Below are 25,388 nucleotides of genomic sequence, written 5' to 3'. Positions count from 1 at the left end.
TTTCTCTTCAAAGACCTCAAGGCCATGTTGGTTAAGCATGAGGGCTTTCACAGTCAGGCAAGGCTGAATTTGAGTCTGTGACCTTGGGCAAGTTACATAACTTCTCTGGACCTCAATTTCCCCTTGTGTAAATGGGGTTAATTGTACCTACTTCACACATTTAATTTCCATCAAATTAAATGAGATACTGTATGTAAACTATTTAACACTCCCTCTATGCACCAGAATACAATGGGCAATGAAAACAAAACAAAAACCCAGCTGGCTTTCTTCTGATTTAGTTCTGCGGCCTTTTCTCGAAACCCATTTCATTATTTTGATTTAGGAAAGCCCAGGTGAGTCTCTGGACCATGGTCCCCCACCTTCAACTTGGACCTCCCCCTTTGTATTCTTCCCTAACCCTCAAACCCAAAGAGAAGGGATTCCGCTCCCTTCTCTCCTGGAGGTGCTGGGGCCAGATCTGGCGGGGGCTGGGTGATGAGCAGAAGAGTCAAGCCTTTCTTTCACCCCTTCCATCATCTCTTTCACTTAAGAAAAGGGAACCCCCAAACTAGTTCCACAGTTGCTGGGGGTCATACTCTTGGCTCCCAGTGGAAAGAAGCTGCAAGAAACACAAACATTTCCTACCCACCAAGCGGTCTGGTTCCAGGAAAGTTCTGGAAAGAGTGGGGATAGGACAGATTCCAGCTCTGGTCAGTGGGGGCACCGGGCCGGGTTTATTGCACTTGCAACAGAGTTTAAATAAGTCCCGGGTGTCCGGAGCCAAGGTGAAGGGAGGGTTGGGCAGGGAGAGGAGGGGCAGCGTCAGTGCAGCTGGCGGGCAGAACCCAGATCCTGCAGGCCGGGGGCAGCGGGCTCCCCCTTTCTCCAGGGGACTAGTAGGGCCTGTGTCCGGCCAGTGTTAAGGTTCCAGATCTGTTGCCATCGTGGCCCCTTCAGGGTCCTGGGCAATTCCTGACTTCTCCTGAGTCAGAGGTGGATTGGGCCTCCAGGCCCAGGTCTGGAGCAGGCTCAAATGTAGTCCTGGATCTGCCTAGTTACGTCACCAATGTCTGAGTCTGGGTCCCAGATCAACCCCAGGCCCCAGGTTCGATCTGGCCCTGTTAGAGTTCTGATTCCCCTTGCAGCTGGTTCTGGGCCAGCGTGGATCCTGGTGTGGGATCTGTCCTGAGCGGGGCCTGGGGCACCATCCATGGTTATTGTTCCTTGTTGGCCCACCGGGGTGGGGACTGTCCAGAGCTGCCATGTCTCGCTCCCCAGGTTCCAGGTTCTTAGCTGGGGGCTTCTGGCAGGGCTGAGGACAGATCTTTGCAGGCTGGAGCTGGACAGGAAGTCCTGGTGGCACGTCTGAGCCGGAGAACTGGGATTGGATCCCCCAGTTCTGGTTCCAAGTTGTTTTCAGGAAACTCTCCAAAATGCAAAGGCTGCAGGGAGGCTGGGGCCTCTGTCCCTGGATCTGAGTTCCCCCATCCATGAGGAGGGCATGTGTAAACGAGGGTCCTTCACAGTGCATGGGGGGAGGGGATCCCCAGCTCCACACCTCCCGGCTCTGGCCCTTCAAGTATGTCTCTGGGCTGGGGAGAGGAGCTTCTCCCTGGCCCTCAGCACCTTCAGGAAGCACCCAGCCCCCTCCCCGTCAGTAGACTGAGGGTGGGGGGACTGGACCTTCAGGATTGGGAGTCTGGGATCGGGAGAAGTCAGGCATCAGAGGTGGCTGGAGGCTTGAGCTGAGCTTTTTCCATGGCGGTGCCGTATGGGAGGGAGCGTTTGAAGAATCCGAGCTAATGAGGGGAAAAGGAGGGAGAGTTGAGTTACTCTGGTTCCCCTTTCTCCGCAGATCTTATCCCAAGGCGGGATGAAGATGACTCTAGTGCTTCCAATCTCCCCATCTTGCAAAAGTGGCCCAAATTCAGGCTGTTAAGACCACCTCTCCAAGAGGTCCAGTGGGTTAAGAGGGCTAAGGTTGGGGGTGCTTTGGTGCCATAAGAATGCCCCCAGTTCAGCCAGAGACGGCACATAGGTGTGAAGTCAAGTTCTAAGTCTCATTGCCTAGGAGTGGCTGCCTCTCGAGAAGGGTTCTGAGGCTACTTCTAGGGTATGAACGATCAGTGACGGCTGCCATGGCTTTCTGGAGGAAGTGACAGCACAAATGCCACCTACTGGCCACTTGGGAGTAACACTGATTTTGAAAGTAGAAATAAACTTATCAGCTTGAGTCAAGAGAACTTTTTCTAAGCTAGGGGCTGTAGAATGAAGGAAAGGATCCCATAGGCAGTGTCCAGACGGGATGCCTGTGGCCAGGGAGAGGTGGGGACATGTGGCTGGAGAACTGGTCTGGAGGCAGATGCTTGGGACTGTGCTGCCTCAAGGGCAGAACCTGGTGAGAGAGAGGCCAGGTCAGGTAGGATGTGGCTGACCTTGTAGAGGATATAGATGAGCAGACCTAGGAGCAGGAGGCCAACGAGGACGGCTAGGATAATGATCCAGAGCGGGACGCTGTGGCTGCCTTCCGCCTTGATCCACTGCACGGCTGTGGCCACCTGGGGAGCAGGTCAGGAGAGGTCGCTGAAAAGCCGTTAGTCCTTCCCACCCTACACTTGGCTCCCACTTGCCACTGGACCTAGACCCACCTTTCCCCTTCCGTCTTGGGCTAACAGAATTCTGATCTTCAAAACTCAAATTCCCACAATGTGCATTATTGTCTCTTACTTTTGGGTTTTCACACCTGCTCGTTCCCTCTCCCCAGAGAACATTCCTTTCCTGACTGGTTAGCCCGGTAGATCCTATTTATCCTTCAGGTTTTGCTTAAACATCACTTCTTCCAGGAAGCCTTCCCTGACTCTGCAAGCCTGTGTTCGAGTGTCCCTATGATGTGTTCCCATAAACATGCTGGCACTTGTCACACTGTCTTCTCACTGCCCTGTCCATCTTGCTTATCACTGTATTCCCAGGACCTAGCACAGTGCCTGGCACACAGTAGATGCTCAATCAATATTTGTCACCGTAATCAGACCAGCCCCCGTCGCATCCCAGTGCTAGCGCCAGGCCCAGCACTCCATCTTCCTTGGCCCAGACCTCTGGCCCGGGACTCACCTGCAGTTCCTTTCGGGGAAGCTGCCGAGGCAGGATTCGGTAGGGCATCTTCAGGGCTTCATACACAGCCTCACACTGCAGACTAAATGGCTGGTGTTCCCTCTGTGGGTGGTGGAAAGGTGTTCAGGGTGGCCTCTTATGGTATCTAGGAGGTCACTGGGCTCCCCATGGTCTGGCTCTGGTTATGATCTTTCCCTATTTTGGAATCATTCTCTTCTGAATCTCTCTCTGTGTTCCTTATATGAGATAATAAATGTGTAACTGAAGAGTTACAATTAGATGACAGCATGTTCAATAGAAAAAGCATTGTTTTGGAATCATGAATATGGGTGAAGCACCCAGGATGACGCCTGGCCTATAGGATGCACTCAATAAATGACTGCTCTCTACTGTTCCTACATCTGCTTGCCTCTCTGTGATGGATATGTCTTCTGTCCCTGTCTTCTATCATTCTCTGCCACTGGTCTCCCTCCCGCCCTCCCTCCTCTGAATGGGCCAGGAAAGGGAAGCTGTCGGTCCCAATGTGGCCACTAGGTGGCGCCAAGGACACACAGCCCTGTCCAAACAAGGGTGAGGGAGGGGAGCGCGGCTGCCTGGGTCCCAGTCACCAAAGCGGGTGGCTAGGGCAGTGGGGAAAGGAGCGTCAGTCCAGGCAGGCCCGAAGGTCGGAGGTCAGGACTGAGGTGAGGCTCCCTCACCTGGAGGAAGGTCTTGGCCCAGACGCGGAAATGGAGTAGCAGACTTCGGCTCTCTTGCCGGTGCAGTGGCCCCAGCTCGCAGCGCAGCCGGAAACACTCGGCCTCCGGGCATTTCTGGGAAGAAAGCGGAGGCTTGAATGCGGCGTTCCGCCCTGCTGGTGGCTCTGAGGATGCAAACAGATACTCAACGCTTCGACCCAGACCTCATTTCCAGGAGGACTTACCAGGATCTGAGGCCCTGAGGAGGCAGGGCTCCGGCCTGGAGCATCCCGTCTTTGCAGCCGGTGGTGCTGGGAACCCTCGGGATCCAACTGGAAGAGGAAAGGGACCATTAGCTGCCTCTCTCACCTCATTACAGCCTCTAAGTCAGCCTGCCTCTGGGGTCCAGAGCAGCTTCGACCTGGTCTTCCACCCATACAACTGACCACCTCCTGTGGCAAGGCACCGACCTCAGCACTGAAATACCGAAACGGGTGAGACTTGATCCTTGGAGTTTACAAGGAGGAGATGTCAATAGATAATTAGGGCCCCGTGCCTGCCTTGGGGCCTTTGCCCCGGCTGTCCCCTCTGCTTGGAATGCTTTCTCGAGTCTTCACACACAGGTTCACCCTTGCCTTTCATGCCTCAATTCACCTGTTCTCTCCTCAAGAGGTTTTCCCTGATGACTCAAACAGGCTCCCAGCCGGGCCCTGCCCTGCCCCAGCATTTTAGCACTGCACTCTCAACACTTCTCAATACCTGTTTCTCTCTCTCTCTCTCTCTTTTTAATTTTTATTGTCTCCTACCCTCCACTAAAACATAAACCCCATGAGAGTGGGGGCCTTGTGAGTTTTGTTTGGTGCGATCTTTCCTGAGCCTGTAACATGGCTCAGTGCATTGTTGTTTATGTGTAAACGAGCTTTAAAACAGGCACTGGGGCCCAGGCGAGTGGCTCTGAGGAAGGCTTTCCGGAGGTGGTGGTGCCGAGCTGGGCCCTAGGAGTACGCCAGGGCAAGACGTCAGGGAAGGATACTTCAGGCAGAAAGACAGAAGGGCAGTGCATACAACAGTCTTTTCCCCTCCCAGGGTCTCAAGGTGTCTGTGGGCCTTCGGACCCCCTTCCAGTGGCCTAAGTCCTAGCTCCAGGCACACCCTACTTGGCTCTTCTAGTTTCCCGGCGACCTTCCCCAACCACCCTCGACTTGGTCCCCTCACCCCCAGGCCAGTCCCCAGGCCCCTCACCTCTAGGCCCTGTGGGTTGGGGGGGTGACTGGTGGTGCAGTTGCTGAGTCCTGTGACTCTGGTCACGTAGAGGAGCTGCTGACCTTCCAGAGCCTGGGGACAGCTGAGCTCCAGCACGCCCCGGCTAATGGAGCTGGGGCCCAGGTTGATGAGCTGAAGAGAGGAGGGCACGGTGATCATGGGAAGGGAGGCAGTGATTCTGCCCTGTTGCAACCCAGGTCCTGGTGGCCCGCTCATGCCTGCTGCGAGTCTCCCATCTCAGGAGCGAGGGAGGAAATCAACGGGCAGAGGCGAAATCCTCCCCAGCCAAGCCTCCTGGAGGAGGCGGCTCCATCCTTCCCCCACCACTTTTTTTTTTCTTTTTTTGCAGGAACTTAGCTCCCCAACTAGGGATTGAACCCGTGCCGCCTGCAGTGGAAGCGTGGAGTCCTAATCACCGGACCACCAGGTAAGTCCCCATCCTTCCCTTCTAAGTTGCTCAGCTGGCCAGTCCCTCACACTGATCCTGCCCAGGACTTTCTCTCTCACTCCCCACTCCCCCTCTCTTGCTCTCAATCCCTCAGGCTGGTCCCAGCCATCTGTCACTCATACAGCTCTTCCTTCCCTGTCATTCATTCTAGTCCGGCCCTCCACTCCCAGTAGCACACCTGGGGACCAGGGCCTCCCTGCCTGTCCCTCCTCACCTCATACACATGGTGGACAGCAGGGCCCACGTCCCCCTCCTCCTGCGGCTGGTCTCGGGGATGCCAGTCGGTCACAGGGAATAGCACTGCCTCGGGCTTGGAGACACTAAAGAGGAGGGTGGTTTAGAGGACAGTGGAAGGTACCCCATCCCATATGCATCCTTTCCTAGAAGTCCATCTTGCCTCCCAGAGAGCCCCATTTTGCCCGGAGAACTGACCCGTTAAGGGAGACCTGGGCCTGAGCTTCCACAGAGAGCTGGAAGGAAACCACTTCGCTTTGAGAGTTGTTGAGATTCTTGCTGTGGGATGGAGGAGAGACTCAGGTGGTGCTGGAGCCCAGCCAGGAAGAATTGCACCTGCACCAGACTCCGCCCCTGCCCCACCCTCCTCGGCCCCGCCCCCAACTCAGCCTCAGCCTGGCCCCACCCACTCCCTACCTGAGGATCTGGAAGTCAAACTGGATGGTTTTCTTCATGTCCCTGAGGTGCGGGACTGTGAACCGAAGGCCACCCCAGAGCTGGAGGACAGGGAGGGAGGACAAGGGGGCTGTTAGACTGGGCGTCTGCCAAATCCCAATTGCAGCCCTCCTTCCCTATCCCACAGCTCTTCTCAGGATGAGCCGGTCACTTTCCCTTGGGTCCTCTCTCCTGTCCCAGACTTACACTGGCTCCCGCCTTCATGGGGTTGCCCAGGTCACACACCAGCAGGCGGCTCTGGTTCACAGCAAAGTAGTCACAGCTCAGGCTGGAGAAGTTCTGGAGGTGGGGTGGGTGCAGGTAAGGCTCTGGTGTCCCTGTGGCAGGATCTCCCAAGCCCTGCCTAAGAGTCCCCTCTCACCCCTGGGTGTCTGACGAGTCCTGAGTACTCAGCCTCCGGAGGGGCCGTGACGCGAAGCTCTGCCTCGTAGGCGCCGCCCTCACCCGCATTCTGGGCATGGAAAGTGAGGTTCAGAGAGTTCTTGTCGCCCAGGTACACGTGGTTCTGCTCCCTGGAGGGGACACACAGGGTCAGGGACACTGGGGAATTAATCCGCAAACCAAGACAATGGGCCATAACAATAATAGACACCGTTTACTGAGTTCCAACTCTATGGCAGGCACTAGGCTAGATGCTTTATGTAGATTAGTTCATTTAATCCTTCCCCAAAGCCAGAGAAATAGATGCTCTTATTCTCACTATACAGATGAGGAAGTTGCATAATTTCCCAGGGTCACACAGCCAGCTAATACGTTCCTATTCTACTTTTTCACATGCCAGGTGCTTCCAAGCTCCATGTGTTCTGCTAGGAGACCTTGGCATCTGGAACCCCCCAGCTTGACGTCAGCCTTCACTTACCCAAACACTTCCAGCTGTAGGTCTGGCACACAGATATTGTCTTCTCCACAGTCCAGCAAGATCTGAGCCTGGGGAGCAGGGCAGCCTTGAGAGGGGGAGTTGCGACCCCCTCCTAAGCTGTCGGCTCCCCCCTCCAGGGCCCCACCCCTAGCGGCCCAGGCTCCTCTCCTCCCGGCCCGTCTCCCCACCCTGCCCTCACCTTGTCCTCTATGCGGCTCTTGCTCTGGTAGTGTAGGACTGGCCGAAGGCCGTGGCTGTCCACAGGGGCTTGGGGGTCCAGGGAGAAGTTGAGGGCGATGTGAATCGGGGAGAGTTTGTCTCGAAACTCTGACTCGTTCTGGGGCCGGGGGAGAGGGTTCACAGATTCAGGGGACACAGGGGACTTGGTCCTCATCCTCTCACATCTCCCTCTGTCCACTCAGGACCCTCCAGAATTCAGGTGTCCAAACTTGACCATGCTCATTGCTTCAGAGGCAGCCTGGTTCCCAGTTCCTCCAACAGAAGGGCCCCCTTCCCCAGCCTCCCAAAGTCCCAGGCCCTTCACTGGAATCTCCCTGTCTCTTTCCCTTCATGAGGGGCACCCAGTTCTACGTGGCCACTCTTCCCAGGCCAGTCCCGACCCTGCCCCCGGGCCCATACCCTGAGGTAGATCTTCATCTCTCTGCAATCCTCCCGAGCCCCGTTCTGGATGAGCAGGGTCTGGGTCAGGGTGGCCTGTCGGGAGGCCAGGAACAGTGCCCGCCGCGCTCCACCCTTCTGCTTCTGCCAGTCCAACTGGAGCTCCACCGTGAAGCCTGCAGCCGGGCACATACGTTAATGAGCATCTGCCCCTCCCTTCTAATCTATCCAGAGAGATAAGAGGTCCCCGAGTCCCCAGCCCCTCCATCCCCATCCCAGTGCCTGAAAGGTTCAGGCAGTCTCTCCCTCACCGATGGAGTCAGGAACGTGTTTTCCAGAAGCATTGAGGCAGAAGCTGAGATTGATGCTGGAGGAAGACCAAAGGGAAAGCTGGTGTATCCAACTGGAACAGGCATCCTATTCCCTACCTGCCTCCCAGACAGACCCAGACTGGGACAGTCCCATTTGTCCACTTTCAAAGACCTGGTCTCCCTCCCCACTTCCAGGCACAGATGAAACACCCCCAGACTCCATCCCCGCAGTCTCCTGGGCACCCCACTCACCAAGACGCAGGGTTCCCCCCCAAGCTGCAGCTATGCTCCTCTGGGTTGAACATGGCGGGAAAGATGGTGAGGGAGGCACTGGCAGACACGATGGGGCGACCCCTGCCAAGAGTGGGTGTGGGGTCAAAGAACTAAGACTGCTCAGGAACCTGGGCACAGGAAGCTGACGCCCAAGCCCCAGGATCCCAGTCTGTGCACTTCCCCAAACTCGGCCCTGTTGAGAAATCCCCCAGTTCCCACGTCTCCCAGGCTGCCCCCTGCCCAAGTTCATACCTGTACACCACAGCCTTGTCTACACCAAAGGACCCCACAATCAGATCTGCAAGAAGTCAAGAAACTACCCCTTACAGCAAGCCCCAAATCAGAATCCTTCCCAACCCCTTCCAGTTGCATTGTTCAAGGAGGCCGAAGTGAGGGGACACCGCCATCTGGTGGCATCATCCTAGAACTGCACCCAGGAGCTTAGGAAAGTGCATTAGAGGGGCTAGGGTTCTGAGACCAGGGAATTCTAAGGTGAAAGGGGCCGCTGGCACAACTCACCAGGGTATCCGTTGCCATCCAGGTCTCGGCCTCCTCGAAGGGCAGAGCCAAAGAAGTCCGGCGTGTGGCCAGCTGCCCACAGGGGCAGCAGGACCTGGGAAGGCTTAGAGGCCAGGCCCCCTGGGCCCCCAGGGAATACAAACACCACTCCCTGCTGGTTCTCCCCACCAAAGGCAGCCCCAACGGCTACATCTGCAAGACACACAACACACAGCAGTCAGCAGGCCAGGAATCCAGGAGTTCAAATCTCTACCATCGGACCCCAGGACCCGGGATCCTATTTTCCCCATCTGTCATTCCCAGTATTCTAACCTCTTCAAGCCCCAAGATCCAGACATTGGGATTAAAATCCACACACCTCCTGGAGGAGTCACTGGGGGTCTTGGGTATCTTATCTGACAGCCATCTCTCCCCAAATCCCTTCTGACTCAGGCCCCCACTCCTCCTCAGCAACTTGAGCCCACGGTGCTTACCATTGTAGCCATCCTGGTCCAGGTCCCCCAGGGGGGTCAGGGAACTGCCGAATCGACCAAACTCATCGTGGCCAGTGAGGGTAAGGGTGGGCACAGGCTCCATGCCGGCCGGCCGCTGCAGGTAGACGTAGACCCTGCCCACCTCCTGCGGCCGCCCGTCGGCTGTCCGCTCCATGAGCAGGGGCGCCCCCACCAGCAAGTCGTCCAGCCTGAGGGTACGGGAAACCCAGTCATCCTGAGGCCCTGCCTTGCCATGCCCCCTCCTCAATCCCAGAGCCAGGAAATCCCAGGCATCTTGGATCCGGGCTCCTTCCCACCCAAGTGAGAGACCTGAGGTCTTCTGGTCTTTGGTTCTCAGCTCTCTCTTTGCCCCTGAGCCTAGGGAATGCAGGCAGGAGGAGGAGAATGCAGAGGAAAACTCTCCTTGCATTTTTCTGTCCCGTCCCTACTCCTCGTCCTGTGCTGTGCCCCTTTCCCACTACTCACCCGTCCCCATTGATGTCTGTGGCAGCCACTGCATAGCCAAAGTAGGAGGCCATCTGGGAGGGACAGAAGGGCAGCAGTGGGTCAGAACTAGGGGGTCAATCAACAAGGGCTATGAGGGGAAATCAGGGACTCCAGGGAGCCTGAGAAGCTGGGCTGAGCTTATGGGCTCAGGGCAGGGGCTTGGTTGGCAAAGGGCCAAGCTGGGTTGTGTGTGTGTGTGTGGTGGTGGGGGGAAGGTGTCCTCACCTGTTCCCCTGAGAAGTTGTAGAGGGACCGGATGTCTGAGCCATTAAGGATGGTGACCTGGGGACGAGGAGATATACCCATTGGTCCCAGACTCCCAGACCATCCCATGGGTACAGGATACCCAGGGGCAGGCATTCGTTGGAGACATAGATCACTTGTCTCCTAGTTCCCTCCTTTGCTTTGCCTCACATTCCCATCTCTATATTGGGTAGCTCCATCCCAGGGAGACTTCATTATTTTCCTCCATGTCACTTATCAACTACTACTGACAGATTTCGTACTTATCTGTCTGTTGTGCCTGTCTACCTACTAGAGTGTCAGATAAGTGAGGGCAGGAGCCTTGTTTTGTTTTTTGCTTTCTCCTCAGAGCCTAAAGTAGTGCTTGGTGAGCAGCTGACACTCAATAATTATTAGCTAAAGGACATCCACCAGCCCTCCCAAGTCACAAACACTCATGGCTCCCCCGACGTGCCCCCCTTAGTGATGGGCCCTTCCGGTCCCCTGAGGCTCTCGACTCCCTCTTCTCTTCCCCAGTCTTGCAGCTGTTCCTCTGGTGTGAGCCCTCCCCCAGGACTGCTGGAGAGCCCCCTGGCCTCCCCCTGCCTCGGGCTCTCCCTTCCCCTCAGCACCCTTCCTCCATGGCAGCGGGACCGATCGCCCTAGAGCCGGTCTAGGAGGGATACGGCTGGCTTGGAAATCCGTGGTGGTTCCCTGAAGCCACGGCCCAGTCTCAGCTTCTTGGCTGGTCCTCTGACGCCCTGGAGAATCTGGCCCCAACCTATCTGTTTCTGCCCAACCTCTCTTTAGTCTCCTCATGCCCAGTCTGCCCATGCTGAACTGGCTTGCATTTTTTTCCTTTCCTTCCCTGCCTCTTCTCACGCTCCCGCCCAGATGCTCTCTTTCCTCATCTCCACTGGTCTTTCATAGGACATTTTCTGTCCATCCCTGCCCTAGAAAAGAGGTTATTCTTCCCTCTAAACTGCTATATCATCTTGACCACTTTTCTGAAATTTATTCTAGTGCAGAAAGAATGCTGACTTTGGAATAAGACAGGTCTGGTTTTAAATCTCTATCCAGCCACTTACTAACTGGGTGATCTTAAACAACTTACTTGGTCTCTTTGAGCCTCAGCTTTCTCATGTGTAAAATGTGAATGGTAATATCTCCCCTGATAAGCTTGTTGCGAAGAATAGAACTCATGAGTGGACAGTGCCCGACGCACTGAGGGGTTCGTGAATAGGAGCTGCACCTTCGATTACAATCACTTGTGTGTCTTATCTTACATACTTGATTAGAAGCGCCTTACAAGATGGGGTATGATGTCTTATTCATCTTCTTATCTCTTACCTTGCCCTCATAAATGTTGGTAATTGAATGGACTCCTATAGCGTTCTTATCTATATCCTTTTTAAAGCACTCGCCATGGTCTAATAATAACAGCTACAGTTGTACACTGCCGCACAGTTCGCTAAGTACTTTCACGTGCATTATCTCGCTTCATCCTTACAAGAGCCTTGTGAGGTCAGAACTATTATTATACCATTATAAAGAGAAGAATGAGGCTCAGAGAGGTTAAGCAGACTCAAGGTTTTTATGGAATGAAGTGGGATAGGAATAAATCACAGATTGATTCATCCAGAGTGAGTACCAGAACTCAAACACTGGTCTGACCCAAGAGCCCGTGTTCTGATCCACTTTTTTCACCCCCCCAAACTGCCATGCATGGTTCTCTGTGATTAGCCAGGGGACGGGAGAGCAGAGGAGGGAGGGAGAGTCAGGCTGGGCCTTACGTAACCATAGGTGAGGTTCCCTTTGGGCACGCCAGCAATGAAGTCTGTAGAGGGAAGAGAAAGTTGTAGGCTAAGGGCAGGGAAAGGGGAGTCAGACAAAAATGGTAAGTGTCTCAGTCCCTGTGGCTCCGGGTCCTGGGTCTCCATCTGCCCCCTCCCTTGGCCCCAGCCTGGGGACACACTCACCTTCTGTGTCATCGCCACTGAATTCACCTACAGCCACAGAGTATCCTAGGAGACAGGGTGGGCGGATATTAGGATTCCTGCTTTGGGGACCCCTCTGTCCTGGCCCATCCTCAATCCCTTCCCCACCCCTACTGGGCCTTCATAGTCAGCCTCCACATGACACATAGGGCAGGAGGCTGGGGATGCCTGGGTGGGAGAAGGGAGGCGGGGTGGGGGGGGTGAGCGAGGACAGGGGCCCCTGAGGTGCTCCCCCTGCAGCTCCCACCCTGTTTGCTCCCTCACCCAGGTAGCTGTCATCGTAAATGGAACTGGCCTGGCGAGTCTGCAGCTGCCCCCGAACTGGGTTGATCAGGTACCCGGGGTAATAGGATTCTGCAATCTGCTCCTGGGTGGCGGACAGGATCTGGCCTGGGGAAGGGGATAAGGAGGGGATGGCTGGAGGAGGAGGTGGCAGGGATGGGGGCACTGGGGGCTGACTGGGTAGGATTTCAGAAGTCTGGTTCAAGGAGGGGAAGCTTGTGGAGGGTGGTGGGAGAGGATGGGTAAGTCTCAGGAAAGGGAGAGGAGAATTGGGACGGGGGCAGAGGAGGGAAGGATGGTGATCTCGGGCTGGGAGAGGGATAAGAGGCCAGGTGCGGGAGACAGACGCAGGGAAAGAGGAGGAAGGGCTTACCTTGCCAGAAATAGCTCCCTGGTCCGCCCAGGACCACACGCCCAGTCTGTGGGGGGAAGGAGGTGAGTCCACATCTGGTCCTGATTCCCCTGCATCCAGCACCCACAGCCACTCTCCTCCCAGATCCCTCCTCACCTTGGTGAACTCGGCACTGAAACCCCCTTGGCAGTAACCCTGCCCTGCTGCCCGGCTGAAATCTGCAAGGGGAGAAGGTGGTGGGAAGGAGCTCCACACAGATGGGTCAGGCAGGAAAGAGCAGGAAGCTTGGGGAAGGAGAGGGGAGAGGGGGCCAGAGAAAGGACCTCTCTGGACCAGACAGTGAGCATCAAGGCTGATGGGGGGCGGGGGACCGTGGGGATTCACAGAGAAGGCAGACTCAGGGCTCGTGCCCCCTCTTGCCCTACCTGAGCGGCACGGCGCATACTCCAGAATCCGGGTGAAGTTGTCTGTGGAGAGGTAGCAGGTGCCCACGGGATCGCTCAGCGGCTCCTTCTCGGTGCGCCAGCTGTAGAGGGGAGCACAGGCCTGGGAGGGCCCAGGAGGAGGGGGGTCCAGGTTTAGTCCAACAGGACCTCTCTTCCCCGCCTCCCCCACTGTGCTCTGCTAACCGCAACCATTGCCCCTCCTGCCCACCACGCCACTCAGCCTGCTGGCCCTCACCAAGATGGAGGAGCCATGGGCTCGCACCGTCGCTCCGAACCACTGCAGGGACTTGTACTCCACAGGCTCCTCTCCCTCGAGGCTGGACGGTGGCGAGGACTCCAGGATCCGAGAGCCTTGGGGGAGTGAGAAAGGGGAGTCATGCCAGCTGTGGGCAGCTGAGCCCTAGAGCAGCCCGTGCCCTCAGCCTGGGGGCACCCAAGCACTTGCAAGCCCTGAGCCCATGACTCAAGGGAGGGGGAGTGGGGAAGGTCCTTACAGTCTGCCTGTTGTAGCCTGACTCAGCTTCCCCTGCACGCGTGCACACAAGCCCATGTGCACACATGTGCACATGCACACGCACACAGAACCTGGGGTTTCCAGAGGTGCATTCCCCTGGTCCGCCTGCCTCCTCACCCAGCTGGGACAAGGATGCTTGTGGTGAGGTGGGGAAGGACAGCTAGTTCCTGAGAGGGCTACCCTCTGGCTGCGCTTCTCTGTCTGTACCTGGGCCTGTGTCTCTAGCAGCACGTGTTCTATGTCCTTGACCTTTCTCACGTCACTGAATCTCTGCCCCTCGTGTCTGCGTGTGTGCGTGTGCGCATCTGTCTGTCTGGCTGTCTCTCTCCTTCCAAACCCTCTCTGCCTCTATGGGGCAGCCTTTTTTATTCCTCCGCTTCTCATCCGTCTTCCAGGTTTTAAAAAGAAATCGGTCGCTTTTGTGCTCTTACACCACCCCTCCCCCACCGTCTCCATCTTTTGATGCTCTCCTCTTTTGTCCCCTCACCCCAGTTTATCTCTGGAGCCACACTGCTCAAGTTCATGTCCTCGCTCCACCTTCTACCAGCCGTGTGACCTTAGTCAAGTTACTTAACCCGTTTCCTCACCTATAAAATGGGGATAATAACACCTCGAGCCATCGTTGAAAGGATTAAGTGCGTTAATATATGTAAAGTGCTTACAACAGTGCCCAGTATATAGCAAGTGCTCTTGAAGCGTTAGCTGCTGTTATTATTCTTTCTCAGCCTGTTTCCTTCCATCCCTCTCTGCATCTACTCCGGACCTTAAGCTCCTTGAGGGCGGGGCCTTAATCATGTTTCAATCCCCTGCAGTACCAGCACAGAGCCTGGCACGCATTATCACTTAGTCAGTGCTTAGTTAAATGAATCGAATAGGCTCTGTGACTCTCCCTGTCTTTGTCTGTGTTACTGCCCTGGCCTCCCTGAGTTGTGGGTGATTCAAGGAAAATGAGAGCCACATGTTTCTGAATCATGCCCGCCCTCCTTGGGCTGGGCTGGGCTGGGCTGGATTGGGAACGTGGTGTGAGTGCCACGGGGAGCCGCTGCACCGCTGCACGGAGCTGGAGCCCCAGAGCCTCAGAGCACGTGGCCGGGGAACTGGTCAGGCTCCGCCCCTCGCTCCAGACCCCGCCCGGGCCCCGCCCCCTAGCCTCAGCCCCACCCCTTAGTCCCTCCCTGAACCTCCCCGACCTACGAAGAGGGTTACCTTTGCTGTCAAATTCAATGGGGGTGCACTGTGCTGGGCTGGTGCCCCAGGGGCAGAGGTAGACGGCACCGCCCTGCAGCACTCCCGGCTGGCTGGTGTTAGCCTTGGGCGCTCCCACCAGCACGCTGACCCTGCGGAGGGGAAAGGAGAGGCAGCTCAGCGGGGCTCCTAGCTCTTCTCCAGTCTCCCCAGGCGGGAAGGACCCAGGCCTCTGGGCCAGGGTCTGGGTGGGCGTGGCACAGATGCCCCCCGGGTTGTATTTATATCTCAGAAGATGCCACAGATGCCAGAGGCCCAGGCCGGAGTCAGGCGGTCCCCATGTGCCGCTGTCACTAACACAGCCTCTCTCCTCCCCCCACTCTCTCCCCTCCTACCTTCCCCTGTCATTAGAAGGAGGAACCAGAGTCAGTTCTGGCAAGAGGCCGGGGCCAGAGCTTCTCTATCTCCTCTATGGACCTGCCAAGACTGGAGTTGCAGCCCCTAGAACCCCAGGGTCCTCTTACCTAGCCTATACCCTCTCCTCCCAAGCCAAAGCCCTTCTCTGGGCAAAACCCAGGCGTCCAGCTGCCCAGCCCTGGGGCATGTCAGAGGAAAATGTGAGTCTTGGAAACCAGGCAGAAGTGGAGAGAGGAACTGGAGAATGGTGAAAGCAAATTGTTCCCCTGGGCCTGGGCGTGGACCTGCCCTCACCCTGGGCTCTGGTGGGACTTCCCCATCCTGCTGGGTCTCTGTCTCAGCCTCTGAACCCCTATCCCATACACCATTGGTCAGAGTCTGAACTCAGATCCGGGTCTTCTTGGGTCTTAGTTTTGGACACAGTGCCTCGTTCCCCGAGACGACGAGGAGAAGTTTGCCTTTGCTGGGGGTCCTATGTAATGGGGTGGTGACAGCTAAGGTCCTGGATAATTTTGCTGCCTCTGGCTCTGCCTCTATCATTCCTGGGTCCCTTGCCTCCAAGACCTCTGTGCAGTAGTCAGCCTTCTGGGCTTTCTCCTCCAGAGTCTCCCATGAGGCTGCATCTGGCAGCCGGGGCAACTGAACCAGTGTCCCTGCCAGCCGCCAGCCTTGGCCTCTGCTCTCCTCCCATAACTGGCTCTGGCACTGCTTCTCCATCTGTCCCTCTGCCCCTAGGACTGCTTGCTCTCTTGGTTTTGGTTTTAGGAACCCCCGTCTCTCTCTCATCTCAGATCTTGGGCTTCTCCATCTCTGTTGGTTTCTGGCCCCTTTCAGCTTTCAGCACTCCCAACACCCACCCTTTTCCCGCTATTTGGATCCCTTCATTAGCCTTTCTTACCAGGAGTCCCCAAGTCAGGGATTACGGTAGAGGTCACAAAAGCGGGTGTGTGTGTGACGGGATGGGAGACAAGAGATACATCAAGTAGGGGTGGGGTGGGGGGTCCAAGAGGAATAGGAATGGGGACACCAGAGAGAGCAGCTCCAAGGGGCTGAAGCAGAGAGTGAGGGTGGTCTAGCAGGGCCAGAGGGTGAGGATGGGAGAAGAAAGGGTCCAGAGGGATAGGAGGGAGGCCTGGAGTGAGCGTTCCTGGAGTGGTGGGGGGTGGGGTGCCAGCCTCGGTTACCCTGGGGACAGGAAATGTTTACTGCCTGCGGCTTCCTGTCTGTTTCCAACCTCTCACTTCGCCGTTTGTCTCCCACCCGCCCGCCTGCTGGGCCCCACCCCTCTCACTCAGGCAGTACATTCAGTAGGGGGGTGGGAGCTGGCTACTCGGAGGCACAGTGACCTGGTTGGCTGCCAGGCCTAGTAGGTGAGATTGGTGGTGGGGAGAGATTGCATTGCCCCCGGGCTGGGGGAGGAGAGAGGGGTGCAAGCCTCTGTAGCAGAGGCAGCCGCAGAAAACAGCAGTGGTGCAGGGGTTCTGGGTCAGGCACTAGCTCAGTGTGGACTTGGGAATACCCTCTCCCTCTTCCTCTGGGTGAAGAGGTTGAACAGGTTATCTCAAAGTCTTCCGGAGCTCCCATACTCTTCCAGGAGAGCGTAGGGGCTTGGCCAAGGGACCCTGCTCCCACCCCCAATTTTCCCACCACTCCGTGGAGGGGGGCTGAGCCTGGGTGCTCCTGGGATGGCCTGAGGAAGAAGCTTGGAGTTGGGCAGGGCGGGCAGGTGAGAGAGAGGCCTTACAAGGCTTAGAAAGCCCACAGACTTGTGGGCCAGGGGCATATGCCATGGCTGCGTGAAGGTTCAGGAGATCTGGGGGTACAGGCAAGGGACACAGATCCCGACCCAGACTTGCCCCGTGCCGCCCATGGCTTATACCTGAGGATGCAGTGGCCCTTCCTTCCCAGCTCCTCCAAGTCAGTCCAGTAGCTAGTGCCCTCCCCTACGTGCCAAGAGAGGCGCCCAGTGTCAGGGGTGGCACGTCACATACCTTATCCTTATTCTCCCACTCCTGGTTCCTGCCTCCTAAATCCTACAGCAGTTGGGTCCTACTAGGGGTCCAAGAAGGTAACGATGGAGGGTCCTTGGGCTCTTTTCAATATTTCAGAGAGCCTAACGGAAATCATGCATTTACCTGATAAGGCAGCCCAGGCTAATTAAAACCTCAAGTGTATTTGCTTTGGGCCGGAATTATATCAACTCCTGTGGGGAACCTAGTTATCTCATATTGGTCAGAAGCTCTGATTGGCAGCTATAGACGTCTTCTTGTTCTAATTTTTGGTGGATTAAAAAAAAAACAGGAAAAAGGAATGAATTATTCCTTCCTAAATGCAGCTTGGCAGATAAACTCTTCCAAAATATAGAGACCAAGGGAAGAAATAAATTGCCGTAATTTATTTTGAAGCCTCGGAACTCCGATGTTCTAGAGCTGCTTCTTGGAGACCCAGGCTGCCTCAGCACCGTGGTTTGAAGACTTTCTTGTCGATGCCTCAGGGCTGCCACATGGAGTGAGCAGGGGCCAGTTCGGTCCTGACACTCCTCTCCATCTTCTTTCAGAGCAACCTCTTTTCTCTGTTTTTTTTTTTTCTTTTTTGTGGGACGCAGGCCTCTCACCGTTGTGGCCTCTCCCGTTGCGGAGCACAGGCTCCGGACGCGCAGGCTCAGCGGCCATGGCGCACGGGCCCAGCCGCTCCGCGGCATGCGGGATCCTCCCGGACCGGGGCACGAACCCGTGTCCCCTGCATCGGCAGGCGGACTCTCAACCACTGCGCCACCAGGGAAGCCCTTTTCTCTGTTTTATATAGAATGCCCTGATAAGATATCATTTGAATTGAAAGAAAGAAAGGAAGGAAGGAAGGAAGGAAGAAGGAAAGGAAGAAGGGAAGGAAGAAAATAAAAAACTGTAACAAAAAATACTGCTGACCTAGTCCCATGTCCTCATTGTACAGATGGGGAAACTAAGTCCCAGAGAAATTAAGTCACATGTCCTGGGGTCACTTAGAATCCTTCTCAACCTAAGAACAGAAGCCAGGAATCCTGATACCTAGGCCACTGTTCTGGTCTACCCCGTTGCCAATTTGTTCCCTCCTCTCCTCGCCACTATCTCCCCAGCCAGGCTTCTGATTAACCAAGTTCCTGTTCAATACATGGTTACTGTTTGACTCTATTGGCCTGACAAGGTCGGGGGTGGAGAGTAGCAAGTGGACTGGACCCAGCTCCTGCAGGTCCTACGGCAGCCCTGGCCAGGCCAGAGGAAACACCTGGTTCTGGGTCCCCCAGTGTAGTCTCGAGGGAAATGCCTGGCTGGCTGGGAAGGAAGAGTTGCCTCCACTTGTGGCAGCTCCACATGGCGAAGGAGCTGGGCTAAGGCTGGTGCACCTTTCAAGCGCAGGTCTTGGGTCAAGTCACTTGCCCTCTCCAAGACTTGAATTCTCTACCCATAAAATGATGGGTTGCCCTTGAATGGTCCCTAAACAAACTTCTAGTTCTAAACTTCTATGATTCCTGAAGCTTCAGTTCATAGACACGCATAAAATGGGAGCCGTAATGCTTCGTCTGTCTAAGGCAAGGATTTTTGTAATGGTCCGACAGAAAAATTGATATGAAAGTGCTAAGGAATGTGAGGCACTATTATGACTATCTCTGCCATAAGCAAATATTAAAAGTGAGTAAGAAATAGTGAAAATCTGAGACAAAGAACTAGGTGGTGTCCAGGGAAGAGAGAACCAGAAACAGAAAATAGCTACCTCATAAAAGTCCTACCTCCACATACCGATCACCCTCCACGGACCAGGCGATTTTTATATATATTGTCTCGTTTAGTCCTCAGAACAGCCTCATAAGTTAGGTGTCTGATTTTCATGAGAAGACCAGGCTCCAGTATTTAAGTCTTAAGTAACTCAGCCCAGGTCACACAAAGAACAAGTAAGTGGTGAGGCCTGGACGCACACCCAGCTTGGCCTGACTTAAAGCCTGCCCCTTTCCTACTGTGTAACCTCTCTAGTGCTTACCCTGCCCTCTGATGCTGTTTCGGTTTCCACAGTGAGAGGTGATAAAGGGGGCCAAGAACACTGAGGCCCTCCCTCTCCAGAAAAGGCCCCAGGTGAGGGGCTACATTTGTCCCCCACAGGTAGGAGGGGTTGAAAGTCCCAGATGTGGTGGGGAGGGAGGTCACTGGGGAGGTGGAATGTTCCGAGTCCTATTCTAAGAGTGCTTTGTAGAGAGAAAATGAGAGGGGGAGGTGCACAAGCTGGACACCTGGGTTCTCTTGGGAGAAGAGATGAGCAGAGGGGAGGGGGAGGGGAAGAGACTGCTGGGTCCTGCTTTAGAAAAGGGCTTTTGGGACTTTAGGATCAGGCCAGGGGCCAGACAGACACCTAGGGAACCAACTGGGAGTGTGTGAAAGTCCAGATGTTTCAGAGGAGTGTTTTAAAAGGGAGATGACACTCTTGTTAGGTGGGAGTGGGGGTGGGATAAGAGGAAGGTTAAGATACAGATAACTGGATACCCTATTGTGGGGGAGGATCCCTTCCCCTCCCTCCCTCCCCCTTCTCTACCCCGTTAGGTTTGTGGTAAGGAGTTGCAAGGGGCCTGGGGGAGGCCGGGCCTGGCAGAAGCTCCAGGCCAGGGTGATGCAATGGGGTTTGGGCAGGAGGCCAGGGGGGTGGGGTGGGGGCTGGGTGGGGACCTTGAATAGCCCAGAACCAACAGCTGGGGCCTAACCATCCTCCAGACAAAGGAGAAATATGCCCCATACCCCAAGTGAATTACCTAGATTAACCCCTTTTCTCCAAAAATTAAAGGAAATGAGTAGAGCTCAGTTAACTGTATCATGTGTAGGAACAGCTCACCTCTGACAGAGGTCCTATCAAAGCTGGATACCAGGGGTGGTTGTGCTGGTGGCGATGGTGGGGAGCAGTGGCAATCTCAGAGCCCAGAGATGCAGAAAGAGGATTATTCCAGACATCGTGGAGGATCAGGCATCTGGCACCGGGGAGTCCCCGTCCCACCCCAGGAGCAGCTTCCTTCCCCTCTTACTCCCCCCCCACATTTAAACAAACACCCTTGTTCTAATGTTGCCTAGCTCGTTTCCCCAAGCCCGTGGGCTCCCCATTTTCCTGGCACACAGGGTCCGCTCTGCTTGTCACCCTGCTGAGCTGGGAATGGGGATCCTCCTTTGAGACTTCCCCGGTCTCTGAGGTCCTGTGTTCTGACGCTCTTGGGCCCGGCGAGCCCAAGTCTCCCCAGCTTCCGACCCCAGCCCCAGAAGTCCCGGTCTCAGCTCAGCTCCAGCCGACAAGCTACAGGAAATCAGTTTTTCTCTTCCTCCCAAGAGCTAGAGGAAGAGGGAAACCGCCCACCCCCCTTCACGGGCGCACACACACCCCTCCCGACACATCCGAGCCCCCGCCCTTGGCTGAGACAGCCCCCAGCCCCGGCGCCCCCCAGGACCAGGGTCCCGGGACTCTCCCCAACTTCCCGGATCCCCTCTTCTGAACAGAGATTGGGGGTGGCGGGCGGAGTAGGAGACCGAGGAGAGAGGGGAGGGAGCCGCCGTCCCCCTCCCGAGTCTTTCCCAGTCTGAGTTGAGGGGGGAGGGGAGGGCTGGCCCCCATTTAACCTCCGGACCCCTTCAGCCTCCGACTCCCTTCTTACTACACACAGCTCATTCTGCTTCGACCCGTTCTCTCTCCGCACAATGGCCCTCAGGGGTCCCGGGGTTCCCCAGTGCTCCAAAATGCCCACCCTGGCCTCCGCGCCCCCTCTCCGTCCCCATCCGCCTCCGGTCCCGGCAGCTCTCGGATCTCAGCCAGAGACCCTCTGCTCTCCATTCCCGCGCCCTCCTCTCTCTTGGCCCCAAGACCCCGGCCCAGACTCCTCCAGCTTGCAGCTTCGTGTCCTCTCCCCACCCCACACGTCTCCCTGCTGATCGCTCTCAAACTCCTGGCCACCCTCCACGCCGGCCACTGTCCCCTCCCTACTCCAGCGCGGGCCCCCAACTCCGGCGAGGGCCCCCAACTCCAACCCTAGACCTTCCAAACTCCGCCTCCCAAACTCAAGCCTTGGTCCCCTCCAGACTCCAGCCGCGCCCCCTGTCTCCAGGCGCGCACCCCCGACCCCGCCAGCCCGCCGCCAACCCTCCTCAACTCACCCGTCTGTCCCCGGCCGGTAAAACTCCACCGAGAAGCCGAAGAAGGAGCCCGGGGGCCCGGAGAGCACTGCTGGGGCCTCCGCGTCTAAGTTGAAGCCCCCGACCCTGGGCGGCGGCGGCAGCAGCAGCAGCAGCAGCAGCGGCAGCAGCCGGGATCGGCGCCGGGGGCCCCAGCGCAGCTGCACGGCGAGGAGAGGGGACCCTGGCGTCCGGCTCCCCATAGCACCCGCTCTTCCCTGTCCTGGGGCCACCGACCCGGAGCCGCTTCCTAAACCTCCCAGAGGCGAATGACTCAACGCGGGGAGGAGTTTGCCAAACTCCCGGCTGAGCCCTCCCCCCGCCTGCCGGGGGGGCGGGCGGGGGGGCATTCCTGGGTCCCTGGAACGCTGATCCCGCGCCCCCCACCCCGAAGGGGCGTGGGGGGGAACGCACCTCTCCACTTCCCTCGCCCCAGCCCCAGCTGGAGGCCGGTTGTCTGGACTGGGTCAGACTGGGCTGCTTTGGGCTCTTCCCCCTCCTTCTCGCTGCTTCCCCCTACTTCCTCCCGCCTCCTTTCCAGATGTACAACGTAAACGCTCGGAAAAGGAGTCGGAAAAAGGGAGCGGAGAATTTCCTAATGAGGAAAGGAATCACCTCCGGAGGGCGGAGGGAGTCTGAATATGTGTGTGGGGTCTCCCTCACCAATTCAGGGAGGAGGCTTTGGGGTCTAAAGGCAGAGGAGACACCTCTGGCATCTGGCCAACTGGGATTCCCCCTTTGCCTTCCGGGGCCATGGGGTGCCTGGGTTCCAGCCAGCTGGATTTGGGACTCAGGAGTTGAGGTACAGGGTGCTCCCAGTCAGGCCGATCCGATGGAGGACCTACACCGGCTCTCGGCTCCCTGCCCCCTCCCCCCGCCCAAGTTGCTAGAATTGAAAACCCAGGAGTCCAGAAATTTGGGGTTACTTCACCAGGAGGATTCCGGTCCAGGCCTCCCCCTTTCTCGGTTGCAGGATATGGAAACCTCTGCTGAGTCCCTTCCTAGAACCTGGCAGTTGACCAAGAGCCTGGTAGTGGGAGGGGGAAAGGGTTGCTTTGGCCCTTCAGTGTCTTCTTGATCAAACTGGCCTGATTCCTACAGACCTGGAGAATTGTAGGATGGGGTGGGGTGGTGTCTTGCAAAGGGGCCCAACCTTTAGCTTCTATTGTCTTTAGGCTCTGGGAGCTGGAACCCAGGACCCCATTCTCCCAAGATGCCCTGTGGATGTAGAGGAAGGGACTGTAGCAGGAGAAGGCAGTGACCCCCTGCCCATCCCTTCCCCCAGCCCTGGCTCTGTGTGATGAGATCACCTTTCAGGATTCTAGTCTTTATCTTAGTCTGGGGGAGGGGGACCAAGGGGCCTAGATCCTCTCCTAACCTCCTCTCCTTTCCAGCCCTCCTCCTGTCTTTTTCCTCCAGGACTCCTCCCCTTCCAGAATAATAATCCCCCGAATCGGAACCCTGCCCCTTCTCTTCTCCAGTCCCCTGCCCCACTCTGGCTTGGGGGACTCAGAATCAATGCTCTTTCCTTCGCCACGAGTCTCCTCCTCGTTCTACTACTCTACTTCCTGTCCCAAATCGCCCAGCTGTTTTTTTAAAAGCCCCTCTCCAGAGCCAGCTGCAGCCCAAGGGAGAAGGCAGCTGGTCAGACGGTGGAGTGGTGCTGGCTCCCATCCCACTCTCACATCTGCAGGTCCTGACCCCCTCTTAGGCGAGGAACCCAAAGAATCTCTGGGTCAGGATCTTACGCACAGCACTGCCGCGAAGGTAACCTCTAGGTGAAAACTACTCAAGCCAAGGGCTGAGACCCTCTCTGGGAGGAAAGAGGTTGCGGGCTGACTGCTGTATAACCCAGCAGAGCATGTGTGTGTGAACCCAGATCTCTCCTGTTTCAGCCCAGGCACAAGCTCTTTAGATTTTCCCAGGATTTGGGAGCTTGGGGTGGGGGTGGGGAGGGATACAGGGAGGGAGGTGTGTGATTCAGCTCCTCCCAGGAGCCTTGGTGAGGGACAAGGGACATAGCGTCCTGCCCCAGTTCTCCTCCCCACTCCACCCCCCCCCCCCACCCCGCTTGGCCAAGTCAAACAGGCCCCCTCCCTGTCCATTCCCCGCTCCTGTTTACACCGGGAGCCCCTTAGTCATTCTCTGGCTGGCTTTTCTACTCTCCCCAATATCCCTCCTCTCTTGGCTCTCTCTGCCCTTATAAGTCCTCTCCCAGTGGCCCCAACACCTCCTGCCTTCCATCTCACCATGCCTGCCTCTGCCTGGCCCTCCCTTCCTCTGCTCCGGGTCAGGCCTGCACTTGGGGTTCCCTCCCAGTTGGAGCTGCTTCAGGCAGCCCTCCAGGCCTGGAAGCTGGCCTAGAAAGGTCAGCCAGGAGAGGGTTCCTAGGGATCATCAGCCCAACCCTCTCCTTCAGAAGAGGAAATGGGTGTAGAGAAGTGAATTGACTTGTCCAAGGTCACATGGCTGCTAGTTAGTGGTGAGCCTGGAACCTAAGTGTTTTGACTCTAAACCCAATACCCTCTCCTCTCAGCCCACTGCCCACTAAATGCTCTGTCTCCTGTCAGCTTTTTCTCTGTGTATCTCTCAGCTTGTCTCTGGCCAGTCTGTGTGTCTCCAAGTGTCTCTGTTTTCTCTCTCGGCTCTGACCTCTCTGCTACCCTCTGTCCCTTCATTGCTCAGTAAGAATTATTTGCTGTGATGACTGATTATTATTAATCACGGTCTGCTTGACAGAGGGGCAGAAGGGGTGAAGGGCAAGGGCAGGACACTCACCAGACTCCTGCTGTCACCAGCCTGCCTGCCCTGAAGGCTGGAGCTTAGAACTAGGAGACTGAATTTCCGCAGAGGAGTTCAGGGTAGAGGTTCAAGTTTTAAAGCCAGGAGCCACGCTGAGTGTCAGTGGCATGGGAGAGGGGTGAGGAATATTAATAACAGTTCATTTAGCACATGCTATATGCCTGGCCTTGGGCTTGACCATTAACCTGCCTTTATCCCATTTCACCTTCCGAATATCTCCAGCACTGCAGGTATTATGATTCTCATTTTACTGTCAGGAAACTGAGGCCCAGAGAGTGAAGTGACTAAGACAAGATCACACAAAGAAAGAGGTAGAATCCAAATTTCATCCCAACTGATCCCGAAGTCCTTGCTTTTCCCACTGCACTGTTAGTTTCGTCCTCTAAACTGGGCTGGGTTTCTACAGGGGGAAGATTCTGGAGCAGAGATATTTAACATAGGACCATTGTTCCTAGGGTGGGGGTGGGGAAGACTGGGTGCACAATTCATTAATCCTCGGAAACAGGATGGAAGTGTGTGCGTGTGTGTGTGTGTGTGTGTGTGTGTGTGTGTGTGTGTGTGTGTGTGTGTGATTTCTCTGGGGTTGCTTCTTCCAGATTCTCAAATGCCTGGAAACTCTGAGAGCACTGAGGCTGGATATCCTGATTTCGGGGAATAGACTTGAGCCTTGTGGGGCCTGTAAGAAGCCTGGTGGGGTGGCATAGGCTGGGTGAGGTCTTCCTGAAATAACACTTCCCAACTGGTGTGTGTTCACACACACAGATGGGCTGTGGGTGTGCTGAGGCAGGTATCAATCCCCTCAACCTTCGCAGCCTGGTAAGACCTGGGAGCACCAGAGACCCCAGGCTAGTGGCTTCTGGCCAGAGCGACTTCTCTCACTACCTCTGGGGATGGTCCAAATCTAACGTTCTCAATGTGATATGATGCAAAAAAGAGTGGGAAGCCTTCGCTGGACAAAGGCATCAGAGGAGCTTATTGGTTTGCGGCTCCTGGGACCCCCTCCTCCTGCCCTGTGGTGGGGTGATGAGTGGGAGTTCGGTCTCCCAGAGGGAAGGACGGAGGGATAGGTATACAGATTATGGAGCTGCAAGGGTTGGGGGGGAGGATTCTGGAAGTAGAGTAAGATCCTGGTTATCCCAGGAGTCTGGGTCTGGAACCTGCTAAAGTTGGAGCATTGAAATGTATGTGTGTCCAAGAGAGAGAAATCGGAAAGTACAGGAGTGGACCATATGAACCCTAAACCTCTTTCGCCACCCTGACTCAGGTCTCT

At 56.2% G+C, this 25,388-nt stretch overlaps 1 protein-coding gene across 1 annotated transcript; it reads right to left on the bottom strand.

Annotated features, from left to right (window-relative positions):
- Nucleotides 1-693: 693 nt before the first annotated feature.
- ITGA5 (integrin subunit alpha 5) lies at nucleotides 694-21,794 on the bottom strand. Its single transcript, XM_033866539.2, has 30 exons — nucleotides 21,299-21,794; nucleotides 14,751-14,881; nucleotides 13,266-13,381; nucleotides 13,010-13,130; nucleotides 12,741-12,802; nucleotides 12,606-12,651; nucleotides 12,215-12,340; nucleotides 11,933-11,977; nucleotides 11,747-11,790; nucleotides 9,957-10,013; nucleotides 9,711-9,763; nucleotides 9,225-9,433; nucleotides 8,752-8,943; nucleotides 8,485-8,530; nucleotides 8,212-8,313; nucleotides 7,960-8,015; nucleotides 7,670-7,824; nucleotides 7,230-7,367; nucleotides 7,031-7,098; nucleotides 6,533-6,683; nucleotides 6,358-6,450; nucleotides 6,133-6,212; nucleotides 5,914-5,994; nucleotides 5,696-5,801; nucleotides 5,013-5,165; nucleotides 4,016-4,102; nucleotides 3,792-3,905; nucleotides 3,094-3,195; nucleotides 2,418-2,540; nucleotides 694-1,781 (listed from the first exon to the last, which is right to left on the bottom strand). The coding sequence occupies exons 1-30, from the start codon at nucleotides 21,664-21,666 to the stop codon at nucleotides 1,698-1,700; spliced, it is 3,309 nt and encodes a 1,102-aa protein (XP_033722430.1). The 5' UTR covers nucleotides 21,667-21,794; the 3' UTR covers nucleotides 694-1,697.
- Nucleotides 21,795-25,388: the final 3,594 nt, after the last annotated feature.

Source organism: Tursiops truncatus, chromosome 11, assembly GCF_011762595.2.
Source record: "Tursiops truncatus isolate mTurTru1 chromosome 11, mTurTru1.mat.Y, whole genome shotgun sequence".
NCBI classification, from domain to species: domain Eukaryota; kingdom Metazoa; phylum Chordata; class Mammalia; order Artiodactyla; family Delphinidae; genus Tursiops; species Tursiops truncatus.
Note: the sequence above shows the minus strand (reverse complement) of the source record. Positions and strands in the feature narration are given on the sequence as shown.